The 24,833-nt window shown below is 42.6% G+C and overlaps 1 protein-coding gene across 3 annotated transcripts in view; it reads right to left on the bottom strand.

Annotated features, from left to right (window-relative positions):
• The window catches only part of robo3 (roundabout, axon guidance receptor, homolog 3 (Drosophila)), a 34,826-nt gene extending 10,712 nt beyond the window's left edge, over positions 1-24,114 (bottom strand). For 2 of the 3 annotated variants that reach the window (XM_037269092.1, XM_037269091.1), the window contains exons 1-7: positions 23,919-24,114; positions 20,095-20,151; positions 7,460-7,786; positions 2,008-2,165; positions 1,726-1,846; positions 941-1,079; positions 530-657 (exon numbers count right to left, since the gene is read on the bottom strand). In XM_037269092.1, coding sequence (XP_037124987.1) covers positions 530-657; positions 941-1,079; positions 1,726-1,846; positions 2,008-2,165; positions 7,460-7,786; positions 20,095-20,151; positions 23,919-24,072 — 1,084 coding nt within the window. In that variant the 5' untranslated portion in view covers positions 24,073-24,114. Of the gene's footprint in view, positions 1-529; positions 658-940; positions 1,080-1,725; positions 1,847-2,007; positions 2,166-7,459; positions 7,787-9,716; positions 10,111-20,094; positions 20,152-23,918 lie in introns of those variants that run through there. The other variant, XM_037269093.1, reaches the window with a different exon arrangement.
• Positions 24,115-24,833: the final 719 nt, after the last annotated feature.

A 24,833-nucleotide genomic window follows, 5' to 3' on the forward strand; every position in this document is an offset into this window, starting at 1 on the left:
AAGGAATGAATGTATCATGAACAAACATACAAATATGTCTGACATCAACAAACAGGGTGTATTTGTCATTGCAAGCACTTGAATGTACTTTTCAAATGTGGAAAATGACAAAATGCGTGGCTTGAAATATTCCCTTTTATCACGTCAAATGACACTTTTTGCAGTTGAGTGCGTCTCTTCAAGGAAGCGACTATTCTAATGTCATTTCAGTTCTTTTTCATCTTGCCTTTCTCTCTAGAGGCATGAAGAATTGAGACTTGAAAAGGAACTTAAAGCCCGACTTTTTTCCGCTTTATCTCTCATATAGTCTTAGCGAGCCGTCGGTACCCAGCGGCATAATGCTCGGCCGGCCGGCCGGCCGGCTCTTTTGAACTACGCAGACACAAAGTCTCTCTTAGTGCCATCCTGGACATTTGATAATAGTTTTACAGTACATGACTTCAAACCCTGCAAAGCATGGTCATTGAAACACACACATGTACAATACATAGACAAGATTTTGTCAACCAATTCAACGCAAAGGTCTTACCATGGACTTGCAGGGAAGCCGCCGCCTCGGCTTTGCCGACACTGTTCTCCGACACGCACGTGTAAGTGCCCTCGTCTTCGGCTCGCACCTGGTTCAGGTGCAGACTGTTGTCGCTGCGGATCTCGTATCTGCAAACACGTCAACCCGGTGTCAATTCTAACATCGGTCGAGCAAAAGATTAATAAGCACATTTTTTTTATTATTATTTATTGAAGGCTGAATTTAATAGGGGGACATTTTTCTTCATATCGGACTAAACACACTAGAAGTGGATCTGATTTATTTTTGTATTTACTTCACTAATATGCACACCAAATGTGAAATCAGAAAGGGAGTCATTTACTTGGTAACTGATAGCAATAGCTTGCAAAGAGATTCTCCAGAAAAAAGTACAATGAGTGCCTGTGTTACCTTCCTCGAGGCAACTCCCCCTCCTCTCTCCGCCAGCGAATAGTCGGAGTTGGATCGCCATGAACCTCACAAAAGAAGTCCACCGTATCGTCAGCCAACACCACTTGGTTCACCGGCTGCTTAGTGAATACTGGCCTCTCTGAAAGGAAAGACAAGAGTGGAACATTTTGATCGGATAAAGAGAGAGTGTCACACCTCCAACAACAAGAACCATAACAACAAACACATTTAAAAAAAAAAAAAAAGAAAAAAAATCTCTCATTAGCACAGCACTTGAATTGGATCCCATTAGATTCTTCTAATGTGGATTAAAAAGACAACACGCAATCACACTTCTGGATTTGTGCAATTGCTATTCTTGCAGGATCATTATCCCGACAAGGACACTAAACCCAACTTGCTGATTTTCTTGAAGTCACTTTACTTTTGTATCATTCAAACCCAAAAAACCCAAACCACAGCCTAATCTACCCATGAGCTTCACGATAATCAAAGAAAGAGCAGTCAGGAGGCAGAAATAAAATGGCAATTTTCGCCTTGTTTGCGAGGATCAATACACACTTCCAAATCACTGGTTTGCTGCTGAGAGCTTTGCCCAGACTAGGGGAGACGTGAAAAAAGCAAGCCAAGAAAAACGGCAACCAGCGGAGAAACATTCCACGACTGCTACTGAGAAAGGGAGAAAACAAAATCCAAGATAATGTACATATTTTCCATCAACTTTCTGAAGCTATTCAATATTCCCATCAAAGAAGTAAATACGTATTTAAAAAAGCAATTCTTACCAAATACTACCAGTTCAGCTGGATCGCTGTCTTTTTCTCCAACCATATTGGTGCCAACACACACGTACATGCCAGCGTCAGCTTTTCTGGTGTTGGAAATCATTAGTTTGCCTCCTCGGATCTGAAAAAGGAAATCAATACAGCCAAATGTGCAACAATGTTCTTGATCCGCACGTACGTATGTGGAATGAAAACAATACGCAAAGTGAATGAATACAAGGCAGACGTCCAAGTCAGCCAAGAAATCGGCTTGTTGTTTGTGCCTGAATAACGTCAACTTACTGTGATCCTGTCATCTCTGTCGTTGACCTGCACATTATTTCTCTTCCACGAGATGGTGGGCTCAGGATGTCCTCTGGGAGGAATACACTCCATGACGGCCGGCTCACCTGCTGCCACCACCACATCGCTGGGAGTCTGGCGAAAGTCATCTCTTAGAACTGGGGAAGAAGAGGGGAAAAAAAGGGGAAACAAATTTGACACCTTTTTCAAATCTATCCAAACTTTTATCAAAAAAAAGATCTTTACTTCTGCTTACACAATAAACATCATGTGAACATGTCCCACTATAAGTCAGGAGAAAAAGTGTGAATCATACTTGAATTCATTTTGTGTTATCTTTTCCGTTACTGTCATTGGTGCACATTAATAATGAAGGTAAATAAATGATTCACTCTCATCCACACGATTTCCCCTGGCAAATTCACGTGCATAAATCCATTGCAATACTGAGAGTGGCTCGCTCCTGCATACAAATTCAGACAAATCAACGCCATTGACAGCGGCAAGAGAATAGAAATAGCAGAAAAGGATTGGCTCACTTCCACCTTAGTGTACATTTGGAAGGCAATGGGTTTCTCTATTTTCACTCTTGAGAGACCTCTCGGATGGTGCGGTTTTGTAGTTGCGGTTGATGCCTTCATACCACGATGAGGCCAAAGCCACAGAGGCCAACGGGGCGGCCGGCCCGCCCGCCTGCAGGCTACAAGTCGGCTCGAAGCCACTCCAGGGATTCCACAAAGCAATGGATCACTTTCTATGACATTCCTCCCCTAAAAGCTTCCCGTCACCCGAAAGCGGGAAAACAGATGGCAAAAACGGCTCGTCGTGTCACAAAACCTTCCTCGAAAAGGATTTCTCCCTGCAAAATATGAACTGCTGCTCTTTGATGAGAGTTGAAAACGTTGACATCAAGGCAATACGGGATGTTTAATTGATGCTTGGGGGATATCAGGATTGATTGATTGATTTACTTACATTACAGAGATATGAGTGATATGAATAAGTCATCCTGATATGAATATCTCATCCGCATTCAAAGTTGCCAAAATATACAAATGTCCTACGTGATGCTACTACTAACTCACAATATACGTATCTGAGTGGAAATAGGGTGAAAAGTTTATTAGGTAGCGGCAATTACCCATCAGACCCTTGAGGATGCATATCAAGTACATGCACTTTGACCTTTTCCTAAAAGCCCTTTCACAAAGCCAGAGTAATCCCCATCCGGCATGCTTTCATCAGCGTCCAGAGTAACGCACAAGGGAAAAGATAAGGATTAGGGGCCCTATTTTCATAGCAAGCTAGCGTGAAGTGCAGTCTAACCATACGCATAGGGTGGACTTTTCTTTCTTTCATGAGTGCAAACAGAAGGGCGTTTGCGCCGTTGTGGGAGCAAGCGTCTTTCAGCCAATCAAAGTGGCTCCCAGTTTGTTTCCTTAAAATTCAGTGCACAGAGAGAAGGAAAGGAATTGCAAGATCTCCGATGACCTCAAGATGGCCGCCGTGGATCCCTGATCATGCATCTTCTATTTGTATTTGAGACAATGTGAAGGCAAAATAGAAATCCCATTTCAATTGATTGCCCAGGTCTGAGTCAGGCAACTTTATATCTTTGTAAACAACGATCACTCAGTAAGAAGAAATGATACACATCTGTACAAGCTAGCTACCACGTGATCTAGCAATAAGTGAAAAAGACCAAGGCCAAGCCTTCATTTGAACATTTGATTGGATTTTAAAAATCACATCTGGGGTGAGCTGCTGCTCACTTGTAATTAAAAGAGCTTTATTGCTGTTTGTGTTGTTCTAAGGACGGCGTGTGCGCGTACATACTTGACAGCAGCCCCCAACGCCCCAACGCATAAATATTCATACGGGAGATAGAGAATGAACCACAGTCCCTTTGCTGGGAGGGGGCGGGGTATCAAGGAAAGATATGGGCAGATATTGCTGGTCATCTGTTCTCTCCCAAAAGCAAGCAACCTTCTTCAGCGTAAGCCCACATGATCAAATGTTCCGTTTTTGCTCCCTCCCTATTGTTCCATGCTCATAGCTGCTTAGATGCACACAAGCATGTCATCTGTGTTCTCTCCAGGCAATATACGTATCTGTTCAGGGTCCCAACAGAGGCCCCGTCTGGAGCTGCTCATTATCCCGAGTGGACCCCCTCTGATCCCTATCAACTATTGCACCATGATGAAACGGGCCCACACAGGATATTGGCCGAGGGAGTGTCAAGAGAATTGGGGGGGGGGTTGTTGATCGGACAGATGTCGACACTTTCACACTGCCTTTCCGCTCCATCAAATATCATTGTTGTTGTTTAGTCATAAGTTGACACTGCGGTTTATTGTTGATTTATTTCAATCGCGGGTATCTATTACATTGATGTATTTCATTCAGAATTCATGACTACTAATATTAGGACAGGGTAACTTTATGGGAATGTTGCCAACAATCAACAGATAATGTCTCTCCTCTTCTGACAGAAAGAAACAGCCATTCAAATGAAATGACCTTGTCCAGTGTCGTTTGCTCCAGAGGCTCATACCCAGAGGCTCGTACGTGAACCATTAACACCACAGGTGGACAGACAGACAGACAGAAAATACACGCAGTGCAAAACCTTATTTCTCCCGGTCGACTTCTAGAAATCTAATTATTTGCCACCGGGCTCAGATAAGGCTGAAATGAAATCTCCAAGTCGGTGTGATGCATTACAAACAGATGTTAAGCCTGCGATTAGCATAGATAAAACACTTAGCACAACATAATCATCAGGCAAACGTTCAATTGAATTTTCATGCCATGCTCAGATCCTGTTTACAAATGTTTAATCACTGCGGCTTGACTTTTTGAAATTGAATTCATATGAGATATTGCCACACAGCAGTGGGCGATGATGAGGTTATCTATCAAGGTGTGATGTTTCATGGCGCTCGTAAATGGCGAGGCCTTGCTCCACAGAGAGGCGTTCTGTCACATCCAGAGTGCTGAGAAAGGGGAGGGGCGGGGCGGGCTTGGGGAAGATGGCGAGATGGAGCTTGGGGTTGGTTGTTTGGCAGCAGCACAGACTGCAGTCTGTTGGGGGTTTTTTTCTCCACTCATAATAATATATCTAGAACCGAGGTTGGCAAAGTAACGCATGCACGGCCACCGCTAAGGAGCGCAATAAAAACAATGGCAGCCCTTCCTTCCTTCCTTCAGCCTTCACTAAAGCAGAGGGCCCCTTCACAGGGGTGGTCCACGCTCCTGTGTGTGGTCAGCTAATAAAGCAATTGTCTGGCCTTGAAAAGAGGATTACTTTCATCTAGAAACAGCGGATGTCGTGTGCCCCATAGCATTGGGCTAAGAGGGTCAGTGTAAATTGCAAAAAGGTCTATTGTGAGGCAAATGACTCCCACCTTGTGTCCTTGCTGCCCTCAGCCTTCTGGAAAGCTATAGAATCACTATTTCAATAAATAATTCATTTAAAAAGAAATAATAATTAAAAAAATAATAGTAACAATACTATAATGATGATGATAATAATAATAGAACTCTTTTTTTTTTTACATTGCCTGCAAAAAACAAAGACACTCACTCACTCACTGGAGCACCTGACATTTCCTGCGCGTGTTCAGTTTCACTGCCAGGTCACAGACCGACAGTGTCCACTTTTGCTACCTCATCATGGTGTCTGTCCTACAGAGGTTAGGCATCCGTCTGACTTAACATCTCTCGTATGCTGTGTCAGCAAACGGCCAGCAAACGGCCCGCCCGCTCCACCACCAAAAGGATGCCACTTCAGATGGCCAATGCCGCCTATTCTGCCCTTTTTCTTGTTTGTGCAACATCACGCATTTAGAATGAAGATGAAGGGAGGGGCTGTAGGAAGGACAATGGTTTTCATTTTCCACGCTGTCACCAACGGCCCAAAACCTATGGATCTTGGAGGAGAAATCCATTTCGCTCCAGTTGAATGAATGAACTGGCTAAGTCTTAAGGTGGCTGACCGTCTAATTGAGAAATGAATCCTCAACAAATACACACAGCCAAAATCAATAAGCATTTTGCACAATTGTTTGCCCACACTTACAATATTTCATTCTGTTGCTCTGGGAGAAACTTCAGTCAGTAGGAAAAAAAGCAGGACAAATGACTCTCTGCTCATGTTCCTTATTATAGAAAGCTCAGTGAGACATTTGAATGGAGAAACAAAAAGTAAGACAAAATAAAGCGCAATGTTTTCATTAAAACATATCAAATACTATGAATATACTTATTTAACAAATCCGTATGGGTGAGGAGCTCCTTTGTACTTGTGCATATGATTGGACTAGAAACGAGCAGTTATTTAGCGTGTCTGACAGTGCAGCTCAGAGAGATAATGAGGATCAGTTGGAGTAAGGCCACTTTATTGTTCTCTGCAGCCCCTGTGGCAGGCACACTGTCGTATGTCCTTTGGGGGGGAGGAGAAGGTTAAATCTCACACCCACCACCTGTTGTAGAAAGAAGCAAGCACCAGCAGCCAAACCCCCACCAGATCCACCCGACCCCTGAGTTCCTCTCTCTTTGGCCCGGGTCCAGATCATGCAAAAGGGGGGTTAAGCTCATGGCCTCACTTCAGCCATCTGATCGCCCTCTTTTAAACCTGTACAAGCCACCATATGAAGCTGTAATCCTATTAGTCAAGCATGAAAACACATCTTGCAGAAAGATATTTTTAAAGGCACACACAAGTCATAGGAGAACTATTAAAAAAAAACAGGACTTCTTTTCTGCACTGGTCAACTTAATGTGCATGCAGCGGTGCGTGATGGTCGGTCAAAAAAATAAAAAATAAAAAACATACCAGAATGCATTGCTCTGAATGGCGTGCAAGAAAGCTATTCCACAGCCTCTTTAAAAAAGATAAAGTCAAATTAAGATTGTCCAGTGTGTTTCTCATTTAGTTGGCCTACTGTCTCAAAGCAAATATCAAAAGTGGCTTTTGGCTAGCTGGCAACTGTGGCATTTGAAAAATGAATTAACATCTGTTCTGAAGAAGCTGCCAATGAGCAGTGACCTGCATTCCTCCTCCTCCAGAACATTTTCCAGCAATACAGCAGCAGCAAAAGCTATTATGTTTTTTTTTTCCCCCCCTGAGACAAAGCTGTCTACCATGGAGTGGAGTCACGGCGCCCCGGCCGGACACAACATGACAGAGGTCGCACTCTGTAAGATAGATACAGACAGGCGGTATTAGAAGACTATGCTTGGGGTTCAAGCTGTCAGGAGACGTGATCCCGAGGTCAGGGGTGGCATTCTGAGTGATGATTATAAGACACCAGAGTGAAAACTGCTTTTGCAGGCTAAGCTAGCCTTGTTCCTTGTCATCTCCAAGCTGCAAGTCATATGGTTCACACATCATGAATAAAAAAATAAAATAAATCCCATTTGTCAGAGCACTTCCAAGGTGCTTACTCACTTGCCACTTCCAGAGATGCATTGCGACTGAGCGCCTCCCCCAGGTAGTTGCGCGCTACGCACACATAGATCCCTTCATCGGGTTTGCTCCGCCGCCCGTGTACAATTCGTAGGAAGAAGAGGGAACCGCTGGGTAGGAGCATCCTGTGAGAGCGAGGGTCCTCGCGGTCCGTCTCCACACGCTCACCATCTTTGTACCATTCCACCATGGGAGTGGGACGCCCCTCTGCTTTACAGTTGAGGGTGGCTGGCTCCCCCTTGGACACAATCAAATCAGATGGATGCTCGACGATTCGCGGAGCAGCATCCTCTAACCTGGGTCGAGATCCTGCAACAAGGAAAACATACACGCTCACATATGTGTCATCACACACAATCAAAAAGATTCTGTTCACTGTTGCCCTGCAGGGAATATGAAATCAAAAAGGTCCTCACCCACTGAGAAAGAGAAATGTCATTGCCAAATTTCACATCAGAATAGTGGCTAGAAATAGTCTGCTCTCTGCTCGATTCAAACAGAAGCGTCTCGATATGATTGGAGGTTGGAAATGTTTCCTTGCGGGCCCACAAATGTGCTGGTTAGGGTTATCATCTTTCCCTCCATGATTCCCTGCAACCTCGCAACCTGGTCAACCGCAAGCTATTTTATTTTCATACGGGAGCCCAAATATACAAGAAGTCGATTCCCAATGATGACTATGGGAAAATGATTTGTTTTGATTTTTTGTTCAAACCAAATATAAAAGGGGAGAAATGGTCCCAAAAATGCCTGCCTCAACCTCTGGTGTTTGTTGTTTTACAGCTTCCTTGCCTCATCAGAAGCCAAACTCCTCCTTAAGGTTTCCCCCGAAAGCCATGGGAATTGATTTGCAAATTCTGTGTTCACAGTTAAATTGGCAGGCTTGTACATTTTTTTTTTGCTGCAGCCACCGAGTCGAGTCCTTGACCCTGCAGGCATGGCAAAAAGAGCCACTTACATGAGAATACAAAGCACTGGGCAAGCCAGCGGGTGTGCATTGCTAAGCATCTCAATGGGTAGGAGCAACTACGCAAAAGGAAATTGCCTCTTTATTATGCATTTTTGAGGGCCATCCAGAGCTTTGTGCACATGTAAATTTGGTGCCACAAGTCCATCTTTTCAACTCAAGCTTCCCACACAGTGGCATGACAGTATGTCTTGTTAATTATGCTAGTTGGCTGTATGCTTAGCCTCCCTCAGTATGGCTATCAAGGTTTGGTGTGAGCTGTTTGATCTGGTTACTGGCTTGTTTGGGCGGGGGGGAAGTCGTCCCACAGTTATTGCAGTAGAGAGCATGGCAAACAAAGTCTGTCCAAGGCCATGAGGGGAGAGACAACCGTGTTGACTGATGCTAACAGAGATGACTGAAAATGTCACTGTCACCTTACTTGGTTGGGCAAACACTTGGCTCCACTTGGAATGGGGCTTCTGACTTGGCAACACTTCCTGTATATCAATCAATGCATTTGCATGTGGCTCTTCAATCCCTCTATTGCAGTCGGAGTAGTTACGTTTTATCTTGAACATGCTAAAAAAAAAAAAAGCGTGCACAAACTTGGACTTCAAATCAGTAAGCTATGTCTGCATTGCAGCAGCAGCAGCAAATAGAAGTGTGGTGGTATTATTACATCATTCCTTTCAGGTAGAATCAATGATTGCAGTTGTAATTTGTGTCAATGCCTGCCTACACTGCATATTTAGCAGTCAATGGGAAAGATGGCACTACTGTCATTCTTTGTGCAGAGGAGGATGTGACAACTCGAACTGGGCCTAGTCATATAAATGAGCAAAAGTGACTCCCACCCATGTCACATTTCAACGGGGAGCAGATGCTGGTCAGAATCTTCGATCCCTTGGGCCGGTGGGTCGGTCCCCTGGCAGGGCTGCACATGGGCTAATCATATGTCTGATGGTTGAAGTGTCCTTTTAAATAACATCATTGAAAAAGATTCATCACTTTTGCTTCAGTAATAAAGATGAACATAATAAACTTGTTCTGTTTACAGATGGTAGTTTTCATGTGTATTGCCAAAAATATAAGCAAACAAATGACATCCCATATAAGAGGAAACCTGAGAGTAACTTTTTTCCCCTATATGTTGATGAATTCAAATCCCCTTTTGAATTTTAGATGGGCCGTCGACTTGGGGGAATCATCTAAAAGCTTGTTTGGAAGCTGATGATGTGAGGGAGGCGCATCGGTGCAAACATCATCACTCGAACGCAAAATTCAACTTACCATAAGCCAAACTCCAGAATGGACATAAAACCAGTAGGGGGACTAAGGTTAGTCGATACTCCATGATACACCGGAACGTTTCATAGGTTGGGGAAAGAACAAATCCAAGCCTGTTAAATGAAGTCTCCATAAATAGAGTCCAACTCCACAGGTAGCACCATAGCCGCTGCTCTAATCAAAATCAGAGTTTCTACATCCCAAGGTAACTTTTCCAACACTCGCGAGCAGCGAACGGTCCAGTACAAGTACAAGTCGCAGGAAGGTCATGACAGAGCAGCCATCCATTCATCCATCCATCCATCCAGGCAGCCAGGCGGCCAGCAGGCAGCCTGCAGTGCTTCCAGGCAGCGAGTCGTCGACGTTCTCTCGTGTCCGCTGCCTGAGACAGACTGGCTGGCTGACTGGCTGGCTGGCTGGAGTGATCTCAAAATGCTTACAAGAAAACAAGAGCGTGCGGAAATGGTTTCCGGTATAATTTTCAAAATAAAGTGTAATTCCACATGAACATAAAACACTGTCGAATCTTTCTCTTAGCCGGCGAGACGAACGTTCTTTCTATTTTTGTAAACTTTAGAAAATGTGAATTTTTAAAAGAGACAGTACTTAAGTGCTGTTTTACGTTGAAGACTTGGCCCTCCCTCGCTTTACGTCCAGCACACTTGACTTCTGCTGCTGCAATTCTTAAAGGGCCAGCTTGCAGAAACACGGAAAGGAAGAACTAACTGCTTGTTGAAACACATTGCGCATCCATCCATCCATTCCTTATCTCCAAGAGGTTATCTAACAAAAAGAAGAGTTTACGCTGGAATCTGAATGCAAATTTTCATTAAACATGAAGTACCTTGAATGTGGTGCTATTTCTACAAACCATGCAGTGAAAAAAAATGGTACAGCACTAAGAGACAATAAGACACTCCACACACTGACTGCAAAATGTCACTATTTATCTGCGTGTATGCTTGCCTGCTCTTGATGAAAAGCGAAAAGCAATATCACATGTGCCAAGAGATATGGCAAGCTGCAGCCAATGAGTCCTGACACATCAAGAGCCACAATCCTGCATGAAGCAATAAGGCCAGATTGGCTTTGAGGGCCGTTGAGGGGAGTAAATATTAGGGGTTACACAAAGCTGGTAAACATGAATAAAAATGCAATGGATTGCTCCACACCTGGATATCAAACACACTGCAGGCTAAAAATGACTGAACCAGCCATTGCGGACTCTATTTTAGAACAAAAGAGAAATCAGGAAGCAAGCAGAACACCCCAGATGGTTGTTTCATATTTTATGCATGTACGTGTTTAAATTTAATTGGTGAAACTGATTAATTGAGCATTGCGCTTTGATTGAATAAAACATGATGAAGCTCTCCCGCTGTACGAGCGAGCGAGCGAGCTTCCACTGGGCTGTGACTGATGATGCTACTTTACTGCCTTTGTCAAACATTTGCCATTGCTGTCAGTGATATCAAGTACTCACTCCACAAATTTAGACTCATTATCCAGTTTAGCAAGTGAATTACAATGACAAGCCATCAGTGAGCTTTGGTGCAGTGCGGTAGCTGAGTAATAGATGACATGCCATCGCTTTATTAAATTGCCTGATCGGTTCTGCTTTAATGCACTTCCAGCTAGACTTTTGTGGGAAATGTATTCCATCATATAAACGCACTTCAATGTGAAACAGAAATTCGCCTCCCTTTTGTACTGTGCGTCTCAGTGAGGTTGGGTCGCGGCCAATCTCATTGAAAGGCAGATCAATAAACAGCTAGATTGTCATCTCATCACGCCATTCAATGAATCCATAATAGGGGGCCTAGACACCAGTTGTGGCTCTGTATGAATAATATGTGTTTTGATGGTGGAAAAAATAATAGAAATAAAATATCAAATAAAATGTTGTGAAATATTAAACATGTGTACATAACAAATTTAAGTACGTATGAGTGAACGCACCCAGTCAGTGTCAGACTATCTGGATTCCCATCACTGTTGTACAAGCAATCATTATAGCTGGTTTAGAAACAGGAAGGAAATGAGTCTGGAGATAAGAAGCTGGACATTTTTCTTGTCAACACTATAGTATGGACAAATGACATCCCCAAATACGTCCTATTTATTTATATTTACACATGAAAGCATTTCCATCACACGGTTCACGCATGTAGGTATATTCTGGCGGAGGAATCTTCTGTAAAATAGCGTCAGAACAGCGGGTCAGCAAAGACATGTGCTTTGGGACCTGCTCTGTAATTTAGCTGCCGAGCCGCTCTGTGGAGCTCCCATCCTTGGTGATGAAATGACTCTTGCAATTTTCCAAGTGTGCACTGAGGCTCTGGGGAGGAGGAGGAGGGTTAGCGAGCGGCAGCAATTACCGCCTTCCCTCCAAGCTCCAACACACGAGCGATGACAAAGGTGGCAGAAAATGCTCGGCATTCAACAGACTTCATTCAGGCCGCCACTCACCTGGCGTTCACATGAAGCCCCCCTCGCCTGCCATTTCAACCTGCTGTTATGCTACGTGACAGCAAGCATTCCAGCGTGGCACTTTGCTGCCATGTCTGAAAATGCATTACTGTCAGGAATGACATTAGCTACAAGTAAACAAACAGGCAGACTCTTGGTGTGTGTGTGTGTGCATATGTATATATATTCACGATATTTCTTTCCTCTTGATCTGTATATGATGTGTCTTTATGATTCTATGTTGTTATTGTGAAATTCATTTGTTAGGGTCAGAATGTTTTCTGAATATTGATGGCCAGACATATTGAAACAAAACAATGATTCCAAACTTTCTCAACTTTAAACACAAGCGCTTACACCACATACTATTTGACCATTTTGTATGCATCGTTCAAATATCAAGCCAATCTTATGATGAATGCTCTATTTGACCTATTTGGAGGGAGCAGTTTTCCAGGGCAGAGTTGTTGTCTCTGGTGAACTGAAAACGGAAACATCATCATTCTTTCATTATACGCAGTCAGCTGATTTATTTTGGAAAATACATCTAATAAAGGACTCAAGATATGTTCTCCTTTGCCTGACACAGCACCATAGTGATCTGGTAGAGTAGACATTTTCTAACAATAGCTGTTGTATCTCCCACCGGCAAAGCAAAAAAAGAAATTGCCTTTATACCCAGAAATGTAGTCTTGGGGACTGACAGAATAAGGATTTGAAAAGCAACTGCATTTTGTTCCAATTTTTTAACAGTGCTGCTTGAAAGTTGTGCAGCTGGAACAAGAAAACTAAAAAAGTACAAAGTAGGGCATATCTTTCCTGGTCCTATAGAATCTCATATGCTGCTCCACTATGAACACTCCCTGAAGGGCCCTCAAGGATATTTCTGTTTTTAAACTCGGTTTGATTCCAGACCTTTAGGCAGTCTCCTTCATGACTCTTCTCCCTGTCTGTCTGTCTGTCTGTCTGGTGCAAAAATGTGAAGAGCGAGCCTGGTGAAAAGTGGCACCATCTCAAGCCTCTTTGCAAGCTGTCAGGGTTAAGCTTCACTACCCTGAGGGGAAGATGTGAGATGATTGGCGAGAGCCTCCATCCATACTCTTGTGAGAGGTCAGGGAGAGAAAAGGTCTGAACATTCCAAAGGGCTTTGTAACCTCAAAGAATTGAAAGGGCCCACAGGGACACTCATTCATGTCAGTGATACTGAGGCTCCTTTCTTTCTTTTTTTTTATCATATCGTATCCTGTGAATATACATATAAATAAATAAAATAGTATCTTATTGGAACGACAAAAAAATAAATACTGGACACGATTCCTGCCTGGCTTTGAGGAGGTTGAGACCTGCTTTTTGGTGCCCAAATCACAAGCTGAGTGACAGTGGGAATCCATGTCCCCAAAACAAGACGAATACAAAAACACACCACACACACACACACACACACACACACACACACACACACACACACACACACACACACACACACACACACACACACACACACACACACACACACACACACACGCACACACGCTTGTGCACACCTTTCATCAGAGCTGCATGACCCCTTGCCTCTTTTTTTCCCTTCTTTTCATTCTTGTAAAAGATGGCTTTATCCCCATGAGAGCAAGGACAGTTCTTGTCAGTCGGCAACCCCAGCTGATGATTTCAGCATCCTGTAGTGCAAGGAATTTGAATCCCTCATTCAGAGAAAAAGGATTGCTGGATTATTTAGTTTCAGCTCTGTAGCTGCAACAAAGCCACCTTACCTGAGTTGATGACATACATACATAATCGTGGATGGCAACACTGGGACGACATATTCATTGTTGACACCCATCCTCCTGTTTTATCAATCATCCTCTCTTCCTGCCTTTGTCTCCCTTACCCAGAGATGGCCAGGTTCATAGCGTACACACAGGTTCCCACTTTAATGTCTGCTCCCCTTACTCCCGGCTCACATTCCCCCCCCCCCTACCCTTGCGCTCTTATTTACAACGTCCCCAGCGGCTGATGTAGCGAAGGGACAGCCAGCGCTCGGAGGGATGCATTGTGTATCTTTATTTATGACGTCTACGGCATGAGCAGAGCCGTGGCGTGACCTCGGGGAATGTACGGTCCTTAGCACATTCCCAATGTGTGTTGTGGCTTCTTGACTGATCAGATGACAATAGCCACTCACTGTCACAATACAATAGCCATCCATTTGCAAGCAGTCACTTTGGTGGCTGTTGGGATTGCATACTGTTGGATTTAACGGTCACCAAAAAAAAATCTTCCATCCAACACAGATGTAAACAAAATCATTATGTGCGTGGGCCCCCCTGTTATCCCCCATTGACACACACACACGCACACTCACACACTCACACACACACACACACACACACACACACACACACACACACACACACACACACACACACACACACACACACACACACACACACACACACACACACACACACACACACACACACACACACACACACACTCTCATCCTCCCACACAAATATCACCTCCCCCACCATGCAATGGCCACCCAAAACAAAAAAGATTTTCCATTAGAGTAATTGACCAATTTACGTGCTGCTGCAGTTGATGAGGGTTCTATCCAACTGGCTTTTTGTGTTAAACAAATGATCTGCTCCCTGCATACCTAACGAGTAGCTCTCAGGCGAAAAGCTACAGCAATAATTGACTACAACACAATCACATTCTTTTTTTCTTTCATTATTTTCATTATTGTTATTATTATTGTGTAGTTTTTACTTCTTTAGTCGCATCAACTTTTGTCACCCTAGTTTTGTGTTTGTTCCTCACATTAACATACATGCTAAGTTCAATCAAACTTTGGATTCCACATTTTGCAGCCATCACAAATATGAATTTCTGTCACATTCAGTTCATCCATTTGCTTCCTCCCTCCATTTTCCGTTCCTGTCTATTGTTATACAGTTGTGTTCCTAACCTGTGTGGCAACACATGCAGTGCCAACAAATAGGAATGACCTGTTTGCACCTCTGCTCTGGTTATTGGTTGAGAAAAGCCTGAGGCATTCCGGCTCCACGAGCTCCAATCAAAGCGTATTTTAGGCTACAGCACTGTGCTTGATTTCAATCCAATGCGCTTTCTGATAAGCAGTGTGATAGTCAGACAATGGCTCGCTCACATTTTGCTCTGAACAACACTATCAGGATGGCAAAAGGGCTGGAAAACGTCTGATAAGATTGTATTCGACGTTATGAAAAGCACGATACAGGTCCTAGTGATTCCATTTCATTTCCCCACTTCTTGTTTGTATATGTCTCCTGAATGCAAATGATATCATTTGTTTTGGACCCTTTTCTGCTCTTAAAATGACAAATGCATGTTCATCATATCTGACCTCCGGGGCAGAAAGGGACAAGTTAGTTGCCGAAACGAACGTCATTTCACACATCCAATGGACTGAATTATTTTGCTGTGGTCTCATCTCCCCCCCCCCCCCCCCCCCCCAACTGACTGAGTATCTGTGTCAGCTTGTTATTTCCAGCAACCTCTTTTGTGTTATTTCAGAACACAGCGCAAGTTGTTTTATTAATAGGATGATAGAGACACAACGGAGCAGAAGACAAGTAACCATCATTACTGGCATTACAGCGCCAGTGTGCTGTGTCATTTCCACACTGCAATCATTTATCCTTTGCACTTTGTTCGTTTGTCTAAAAGTAGGATTCTTTGTACATTTCTTTTGGTTCGATATTGTATTGCAGTAACGTCCGCAATACATGAAATAGTACTATAAATAAAAAGCTAGGACTTCCTGCTTGGTCTTGAGATCTAAACATATGCTGAGTGAAGCCAGGACGCACTTCCTGTATCCTGCATCCTTTGTCAACACCTGCCAAAATGGCCTTTGACTCTTTTACACCACATTTTGGTGAACAAAAAGGCTGACTTATATGAATCATTGGTGAACCCCACAGGAAGGGACAATTTGTCATCATTATTGCACAAACGGCAATTGAATTGGGAAGAAACATCACCCCAATGATAAATAGATTTCAATTAACATCATTCTGTTGTCAAATGAAAGCGTCAAGCTCGGCATAATGGCTGACGAAGGTTGTATTTTTCCATAATTGCATTCTGCAATTTCAAGTCAAATGAGTTTTGAACAGATGTGTCCATTCACAATTGGGCAGATAGCAAATGCGACTTCTTACAAGTTAGAAATACAGATGAATAAAAAAAAAGTCAGCAAAACATATCAACTTTTCACTTTCGAGTAACATCATTCACCAATCAAATCAAGTCGCATTTCATTTAGCTGCCTGAGATCATTCATTCTACAGAGACACACTTTACTATGTGCAGCTATTTTCTGTTTATCAATTGAAGGGATTGAATTACACACACACACACACACACACACACCACTTCTTAGAATGGCCCTTTTGTTTTGTTTTACAATTTCAGCATGTTTGGATTCTGCAAAGGTTGTCACCTACATTCTTTTATTTCAACGTTGACCTCTTGTGTCCCTTGGAAAGACAAGTTATCAAGCATTTTCAACACTGAAGCAGATGCAGCGCAGCACTACAGCACTACAGCACAGCACTACAGCACAGCACACACCGGGAAAGACAAACAATCCATTCAAGGTTGCATTGCCTTGCCTCTGGCTGTGATGGGGATTGCGCCCGCCACTGCTGAAAAGAACATTCAGCCAAGGAGGGAAAATTCCATCATGTCTTCTGTAAGTCATCAATGGTTGACTGCCTACTACAAATCTATAACGGCAGAAGCCAAGTCCAGTATTCATTCCAACTGTCTGCTAAACCGTCCAAAAGTGATTTTTGGCTGCATAATAATGTGAGCGCTACAGCCAGACATGAGAGAAACGACTGACTGACTGACTGACTGACTGACTGACTGACTGACTGACTACCCCAAAGCAGACTATTCCAATGGAAATGGAAGGCATGATCATGATTGATGATGCGCTTGCTTCACTTAGACCTCTTGCATGAAATATCTCCATTCAGATGACATTTTACATTCACATCTCAACTCAAGTCAATAGCCCCATAGGCTACGCCAAAACACTAATCTATTTGAAAATGAGGGGGGCGTTTCCAAATGCCAGGATAGAGTGATGGATGGATGGATGAAAGCTGGGTGAGGTTGGCATGGGCCAGGAGAGTCTGCAATGGGTTACGCCCTCCCTCTCACCTGCTCTCACACCACTGAAGAAAAATAAAGCCAAAAAGCTAAGCAAATGTGTCAAAACATCATATAGTTTTTACCACATTGAGCAATTTTAGAATGAACATAAAGCACCAACCCATTGCTTCAAGTTCTCAACTGCAGATTCATCTGCCCATGCTCTTTGTGTGCTGCAGCAGTAGCAAAATCTCTGCCTCCCTCTAGTGGCCAAAAGCTAAAACAACAAAACGAGTTTGAAGCCAGACTTTTCATTTAGCATTGAGAAGGTACTGACATCTTCCGTTCAAAATAGGTATTACAAGATATGTACATGCTTTTCAAAGACGCCACTGATGTACTACTGCGCTCCACCAGAGGTCGCACATGTTCTTCTATGCAAGTATAACTGATATGGTTGAAGTTATTTGCCTCTTGAGTGATACATATTCACTTACTCTTAACTACGTAGCATTTAGTTTTTTTTTGCCTCTGTTCTTTCTTAGATTTATTGATCCTTGCACTGCAGATAGATTGAGTCACACAAAGCGACTAGGCCTTTGTTGTAGTGATTCCAGATGACGTGATGCTGCACTGACTCATCACTTAGTACATAGCTTCATTGTTCCTGCTGCTCCCTTTGTGTCCAGGTGAGCGCAGCTGTGCTCCAAGGTCAGGTGACGTGACGTGACGTGATGCTGTGCTATGACATCATCACCTGGGATCCATTTCATGCAAGGATGAAGTCATTGAAAGAGGGAGGGCCTGCTGCTAAGCTGCTGTTCTCAACATTGAGACATACCTGTTGACTTTAAATAATAAAATTCATATTGTATGGTTCAGACAATTGAAATCAATCAAATTAGCCTTGGAGGATTGGGGGTCTTTGCCACCCACCAAACTCTTTGTAAGAAGCAATCCTCATATTTATGGTAAGAGTGAGCGGAAGAGTTATTGACCTCTGACCACTAAGCTCTTTCCCGTGTATCCAGCGGTAATTGGCTGCCCGCTATTCCGAATCACTCCCGCAAGCCTCGCAGTGCAGTTTCCATAGCGACTTCGCCTTAACCTTCTGCCATCCATCCATCCATCCATCCAGCCGGCCTCCGTTTGAATCAGTGCCCTCTGTTCTTTTCCCCGCCCGCCCGCCCGCCAGGTCAATGTTGCTCCCAGTCTGGGAAATCAGGCTAATAAATAGCTTTATGGAAATCAAGCCGCTGAGCTGCCAATCTTCATCTATGTCGTCGAATGCCTGAAATGGGCAGAGCAGAGCGCCTTGTTGCCCTGTCACCACCCACATACGTACTTTTTCAGTCACATGGTGCAAGGAAGTCTTCCTCTGTGCCGCTCAATAAATGTTGTCCTTCAGCTTTGTGATGATTCTTTGTTGCCATTTCAGTTTGTGGTTCAGACCCTGACTTTTTTCCACTGAAGTATTCCATTATTTTGGTGCTGTTTAATCACAGTGCACCGTGTGAAGGTTTTCAAAGGTAGGTGGTCAAATCGCAAATCTTAAAATTCGAAAAAAAATGATATCATTTTTAATATATAAAGATATCAAATAAAATTTTGGAGAGAATATCACAAGAATAAAATGTTAACATTGAAAAAACATACAAAAGCAAAGTAAAATGTGAGACAGGATAAATGTCATATGGATATTGTTAAAAAAAAAAAAAAAAAGTCTGTAGTTTGGATCTGTTTTTTATTAGTATTTTTTTGGAATACCAAATCTTCCCATCTGTGCACGCTAAGCCAAACGTGAATTAAAATGCTGCAAGGATTGAGTGGGATCAGAACATATACATCATCGTCACCATCTTAGGTATACGTGACCAATTGCGCTGATCCTCCAGGGTTATCATTAACATGATTCTTCGGCAACAAAGAGATTCAAAGGATTACTGACGTTACCATTTGGATTATGTGAAAGGGATTTGGACTGGCACGGCCATACAATTTTGCTGCAAGAGTCCTCAAATGATTAGTAGATAGATAGATATTCTGTTCAAAAGCATAGTCATTCATTTGATCATATTCAGGTAATCGTTTAGGTTTCTTCACAAAATCTAAGTTGATGAGCAGAATCTATGCACTGGGCAGGTGTGAGTGGCAGGAAGCCAGCCAGCCAGCCAGCCAGCCAGCCAGCCACCTGAGTAATGATGTCAAGAGGGGATTTGAAGATGGGTTAAGGGTTGTGACCTCTCTTGCGACCCCAGAGTCATCAGCGCACTTAACCCCACGTTTTGATTGACCCCGCTGCCCCACCACACGCTTTTGCATGAACTCTTCCTCTCACATTGACTAGCTTTTTTTTTTTTAACAAAGAAGGAACACTGATGGATGGGGATATTAATGACTGTTGAATGAACGCTTATTCCGATGATACATTTAACAGCCACCATATTTCATCATATTATTAAGACTCTTATAGAAATGGTGCAGTTTTTATCAAACACCAATAATATTATATAATTAATCATATGGATATATTATATAATCAATCATTATTATATATGATATAATTGATAACATTAAAAAAAAATGAATCATGATAATAATAATTATTGTTATATAATATATCAATAATAATTATATAGTTAAAGAATGGCTAAGGATAAAAACGGTGACTCTTCTAAAGTGGCTTTTGGTGAGCCTTATTCTTATTCCTCAGCTGTGAAAGGTGCAACATGCATTCTGGAGAAGACAAAACCAGAGTTCAAACCTGAGACGGATGGATCAGTTTGCTCACGAGGAGTGATAATCCAGTGGGCCAAAATACCTGTTGACAGTTGCACAATTTTCATTAAGAATTGGTTGATTTTAGGGTTTGACCCCATTTGAAGTGGAACATCATTTTTAATTCATTACCAAGTAACATCATTCTGTAGTTCATCAATGACTTCTTTCTTTCTTATAAGTTTGCAAACAATTCTGCTTTTGCCCATATGGCATCATACGTATATGTATGTAAGCACTGTCTTATATCCTAATCCGCCTGTGCTTAAATCCTCGCCATGATGGAAAAAGTCATCCTTGCTTCTATTTGCATATGCAGTGGCGTGCTCCTGCTTACAAAGTCGAAAACCGTGCCCTTCCTCATCTTCTTCCCTGCATGCTCTTCACATCCTCCTCCTCCTCACCACCACAAATGCTACCTCATGTCCATTCCTGCCCGCTGATGTACATAAAATAAAAATACATTTATGAGCTAAACTATCTTTTTTGTTGTTGTTTCAAGCGCGTGTCACCATTAGTGTATCAATAATGGGCAGCATAGGGCTACAATACACAAAATACAATTCCAATGATCCCCCCCAGTTGATAGATTATAAGACAAAAATTGTATTGACATGTGAATAACATTGATCTTAATATTTAAAAAAAAAAAAAAAGTACCATCAAGACAAAGCCATACTATTTCAAGACAAAAAATGGTGCTGTTTATGAACTTTTCACAATTCTATTTTTGAAATGAATAAGTTGTTCAAATGAGCACTAGTCAATTAGCATATGTAGCGCAGCTGTGGCCTGATATCATCCAAATGAAGTCATACTGTGACGAGAATCCAGTCAACACCACTTAGCAGCATCCAAGCAGGGAGACGGCGGGCAGGCAGGCAGGCAGGCAGGCAGGCCCTCTCCAGAAAGCTCCTTTTTTAAAATTAGGTGATTATCTTTCCCTCATAGTGCATAATTGAGTCCAAAGCAGCTTTGTAACAGAAAATGACATTTGATAATCAATTCAGGATGGGCATCAGTGTTGTCCCAATAGATTGAGGCTTGAAATAAAAAATGCTCATTGATAAGCCTTTGGAGGATCCAGCGGCCTAGGCAAGGCAAGGCAAGGCAAGGCCTTGCTTGATGAGTAGGCTCAAGCTTAGAGCTGTTGAAAATACATCAAGATCCTTTGATGGTAATTGGGAGCCTTGCTCCACTGCTGCTGAGCACCTCCTGATGCTCTTTTGCTACTGTATAAAGCCCACAAGCCTCCTTAATGAGAAACACGGGAGGGGCAGATGGACAGATAAGGTGAAGGAGCGCTGGCTGGATGGATGGATGGAGGGATGGAGGAGAAAACGGCAAATGAAATTCAAATGGACTCAAACAGTCCTTTTTCTATTTGACATGAAATGAGTCACATTGTTGCCAAATGAAAAAGTCAAGGTGAATTGGAAATGAGGTGAAGCAGATAACAGGAATGTGCAAAATAAAGACGGGAAAAAGCAGAGAAGGTGGCAACAGAGTGACAGGACGACTCCCTTTGACATGATCATTTGCAAAACCTCTACAGCAGCCGAGATGTCTTTTAGTGAGGCAGAGTCAAGTCTGCCTCACTTTTTACCAATGGGTGTATATGGGAAAACCAAATATGAACTCCATGATACTAACAATGGAAAATGAGAAAACATTCAATTGGAGGCTTGAAAAGGTGCATCATGCATCATGACAGGGCTTGTATGTCCACAATACGGGTTTGTTTTGGCCAAGTGCCATCAATATGGGTCATCAAGCCCCCTCCCCTTCTGTTCTCCACCGTAGGTGTCCGGCCAGCCGCGACTGAAGCCTGCCTCCCCACTCATCACACATTCCCTTTTTATGCCACTACAAAGAGCCAGTCACAGTCTCATTGCCAACATCAACCACAGTGTGTGTGCTGCTAAAAAAAAAAAAAAAAAAAGGTCATTTTTAATGATCCAAAAAGGCTCCGTATGAGTCTTGCTGTGACAGCAAATGTGGCACGGTAATTATCATTTGAATTTCACCTGTCATGGGACTTAGTCCCAAAACTTACTCTTGTGGAGTTAAAGTGTGGTGGTGAGAAACAGAGGTGCACGCTCCATATGAATAAACATATCTGGCCGCCTAAATACTCTCTAGAAATCCATTATTAATGCATATAGTGAACAAATGAGGATGAAAAGAGCCAGGTTGAAAGCAGCAGTATGACACGCATTTCAATGCTCTTGTCATTTGGTGCAACAGGTACAGCATTGAGTGAAACGAGCACTGCCTGGGAAAGAAAGAAAGAAAGAAAGAAAGAAAGAAAGAAAGAAAGAAAGAAAGAAAGAAAGAAAGAAAGAAAGAAAGAAAGAAAGAAAGAAAGAAAGAAAGAAAGAAAGAAAGAAAGAAAGAAAGAAAGAAAGAAAGAAAGAAAGAAAGACAGAAAGCTAATCCTCCCTTCTTTCCCTTGCGCCTGCCTGCCTGCCTGCACCATACTGCTAGTCTTTCCACTATTGATTTTTTATTCCACTGTCAGCTTTGCAGAGATAAAACATGACAGAGTGTGTTGTATGACACGAATGTAAAAAGATTTTCTTGCTGGTTTCTAGGCAAAAAAAAAGTCATGTGGTTGGACATATTGGAGCTATTGGAATCATGAAATATTAAAGGATAATTAGTGGCTAAATATGCACACGCACACACTAGGAAGCTTTAACCAGTGGGAATATTATTTCAAGATAATACTTCAAGGCGCAAGACGTGGCTTTAAATCAATAGGTACTTTTAGAAAAAGTCATAAATGTTCAAAATGAGTTGTATTATTCCAGTTAGTGTAGGGTTGTGATTTCAACTCATTAGGATTTTCCAATCATTCAAATGCACCTCTATTACTTAGCATTAATTGCGTGACTATATTGATCGTCACGCACATAATTAGTTAACAAGCAGTCCCCATACGTCATTTGAGGTTGGGGGGGAAAAAAAATGATGGAGCGTAAACAACCACCAAATGGATCAACTTGCCGCCAGTCTACTTTTGTGCTATGTGTAAGTACATTGTCCATCCTAAATTGGTTATTGGGGCTCACTGATTTTCATTTGGACATCCAGGATGAGCCAAGCTGTCCTCCCACAGCCTTCTATTTTTTTTTTCATTCATTATTTTTCCAAGCTCATATACAGTAGAATTAATACCGTACTTTTTTTTTTTTTTTTATACGGTTTTATATGAACTCCAGCAAACTAAAGCTTTTGCAGACTATTCTTGATGGTTTGGGAACGACATCAAGAAAGAGAATATGAAGCCTGACTCAGACGAGGCACGTTTGTCGTCTATCTTAATAGATTCATTGTGACTCCGTGTTTGAGCTCACGTTGGACACCACATTCAATCTACACTCCATTAATAATTGTGCTGGTTTTGCCATTCAATATCTATTGCTTCCTGTCCTCTGTGACACAATGCACACAACCAAACTGCAGGTACACAAATGCTCAGAAACAACAAAAATAGAATTCTTTCCAGCACCGTAAAAAAAAAAAAACTGCAGCTTACGTAAACCACTTTGAGTCATATTATGTAGTATCATTCAGCTAGTAACTTTTAGAAACTAATTTAAAATGTAAGAAAAATAATAATACATATTCGGAATGGTGTTTGAATTGAATGTCAAGCTCACATGACTTGGATTTCCTCTCCTGGCATTTCCTTCCACTTGCCTCTACCGCATTACCATCACAAAAGACACAACCTGTCCGTCTTGCATTGTTCTGCCCCGAGAAAAGGTGAAGGAAGCAAAGAGGAAGTTCCAATTTGACTCTTACCGTTGAAGCCGCTGAAGTTGCCCCAATCCAGCAGAGAGCTGTTGAAGGATGGCAGCGAGGTGTTGAAGAAGAAATCTGTGGCGTTGTTGGGGTTTCGGATGGTGTCGGAGAACAAGTTCATCTGGAGCAGGGTCTTCAGCAGATAGCGCAGCATCTTGACAGACACTCACTCCAAAAAACTTTGCTGCCTCTTTTTTTGCTCTTCAAAAAGTGCCCTTTTGGTCTAAGATCAAATCAAGAAAGGGGAAAAAATGGATTGAATAGTGAGGAAAAATTGAGTTGATCAATCAATTCCAGATGGGGGGGGGGGGGGGGGGGGGGGTCGACCACCCACCCAGCGATTGAGTCCAGCGCTTTCCTTCCTTCCTTCCTTCCCGGCATGGGATTGTTCCTTCCTCCTTTCTTCTTTTGTTCTGCAATCACATAACTTCACATGCTGTCTCCTTTCACACAAACTAAAAAAAAAAGCCTCTCACTGGTGTAAAAGAATCCACCAATGTGATGATGACCCCTTTGGATTTGCTGCTCTCCTCTCAGCAACCCCTCCCCTCTGGCTCCTCCTGCGCACCTCCCTCCCTCCCTCCCATCTCTTCTTCTCTCTCGGGGGTCCGGAGGAGAGGAAGAGAGCAGGTGCTGTGGGCAATGAATGTTTAATTATTATATTAATAATCATCCCAGGAGGCTTTGAATAAGGGTGGCAGCGGACACTTGACTTATTGTCACTGTCACTACTGTAAATCACACAAGCAAACAAATGCATACGAGTTGTGCTTGTGTTACACAAGTGAAGACGGACGGGAAAAGCCCAGCCAGTTCCTGCTGTGTTTGTTTTTGCTTTATAATACAAAAAATCATTGCATCCTAGATACGTGCTCTAAGAAATAATTGGTTGAATACATCATGATAAAATAAATC

This window comes from Syngnathus acus, chromosome 14 (genome assembly GCF_901709675.1).
Source record: "Syngnathus acus chromosome 14, fSynAcu1.2, whole genome shotgun sequence".
NCBI classification, from domain to species: Eukaryota; Metazoa; Chordata; class Actinopteri; order Syngnathiformes; family Syngnathidae; genus Syngnathus; species Syngnathus acus.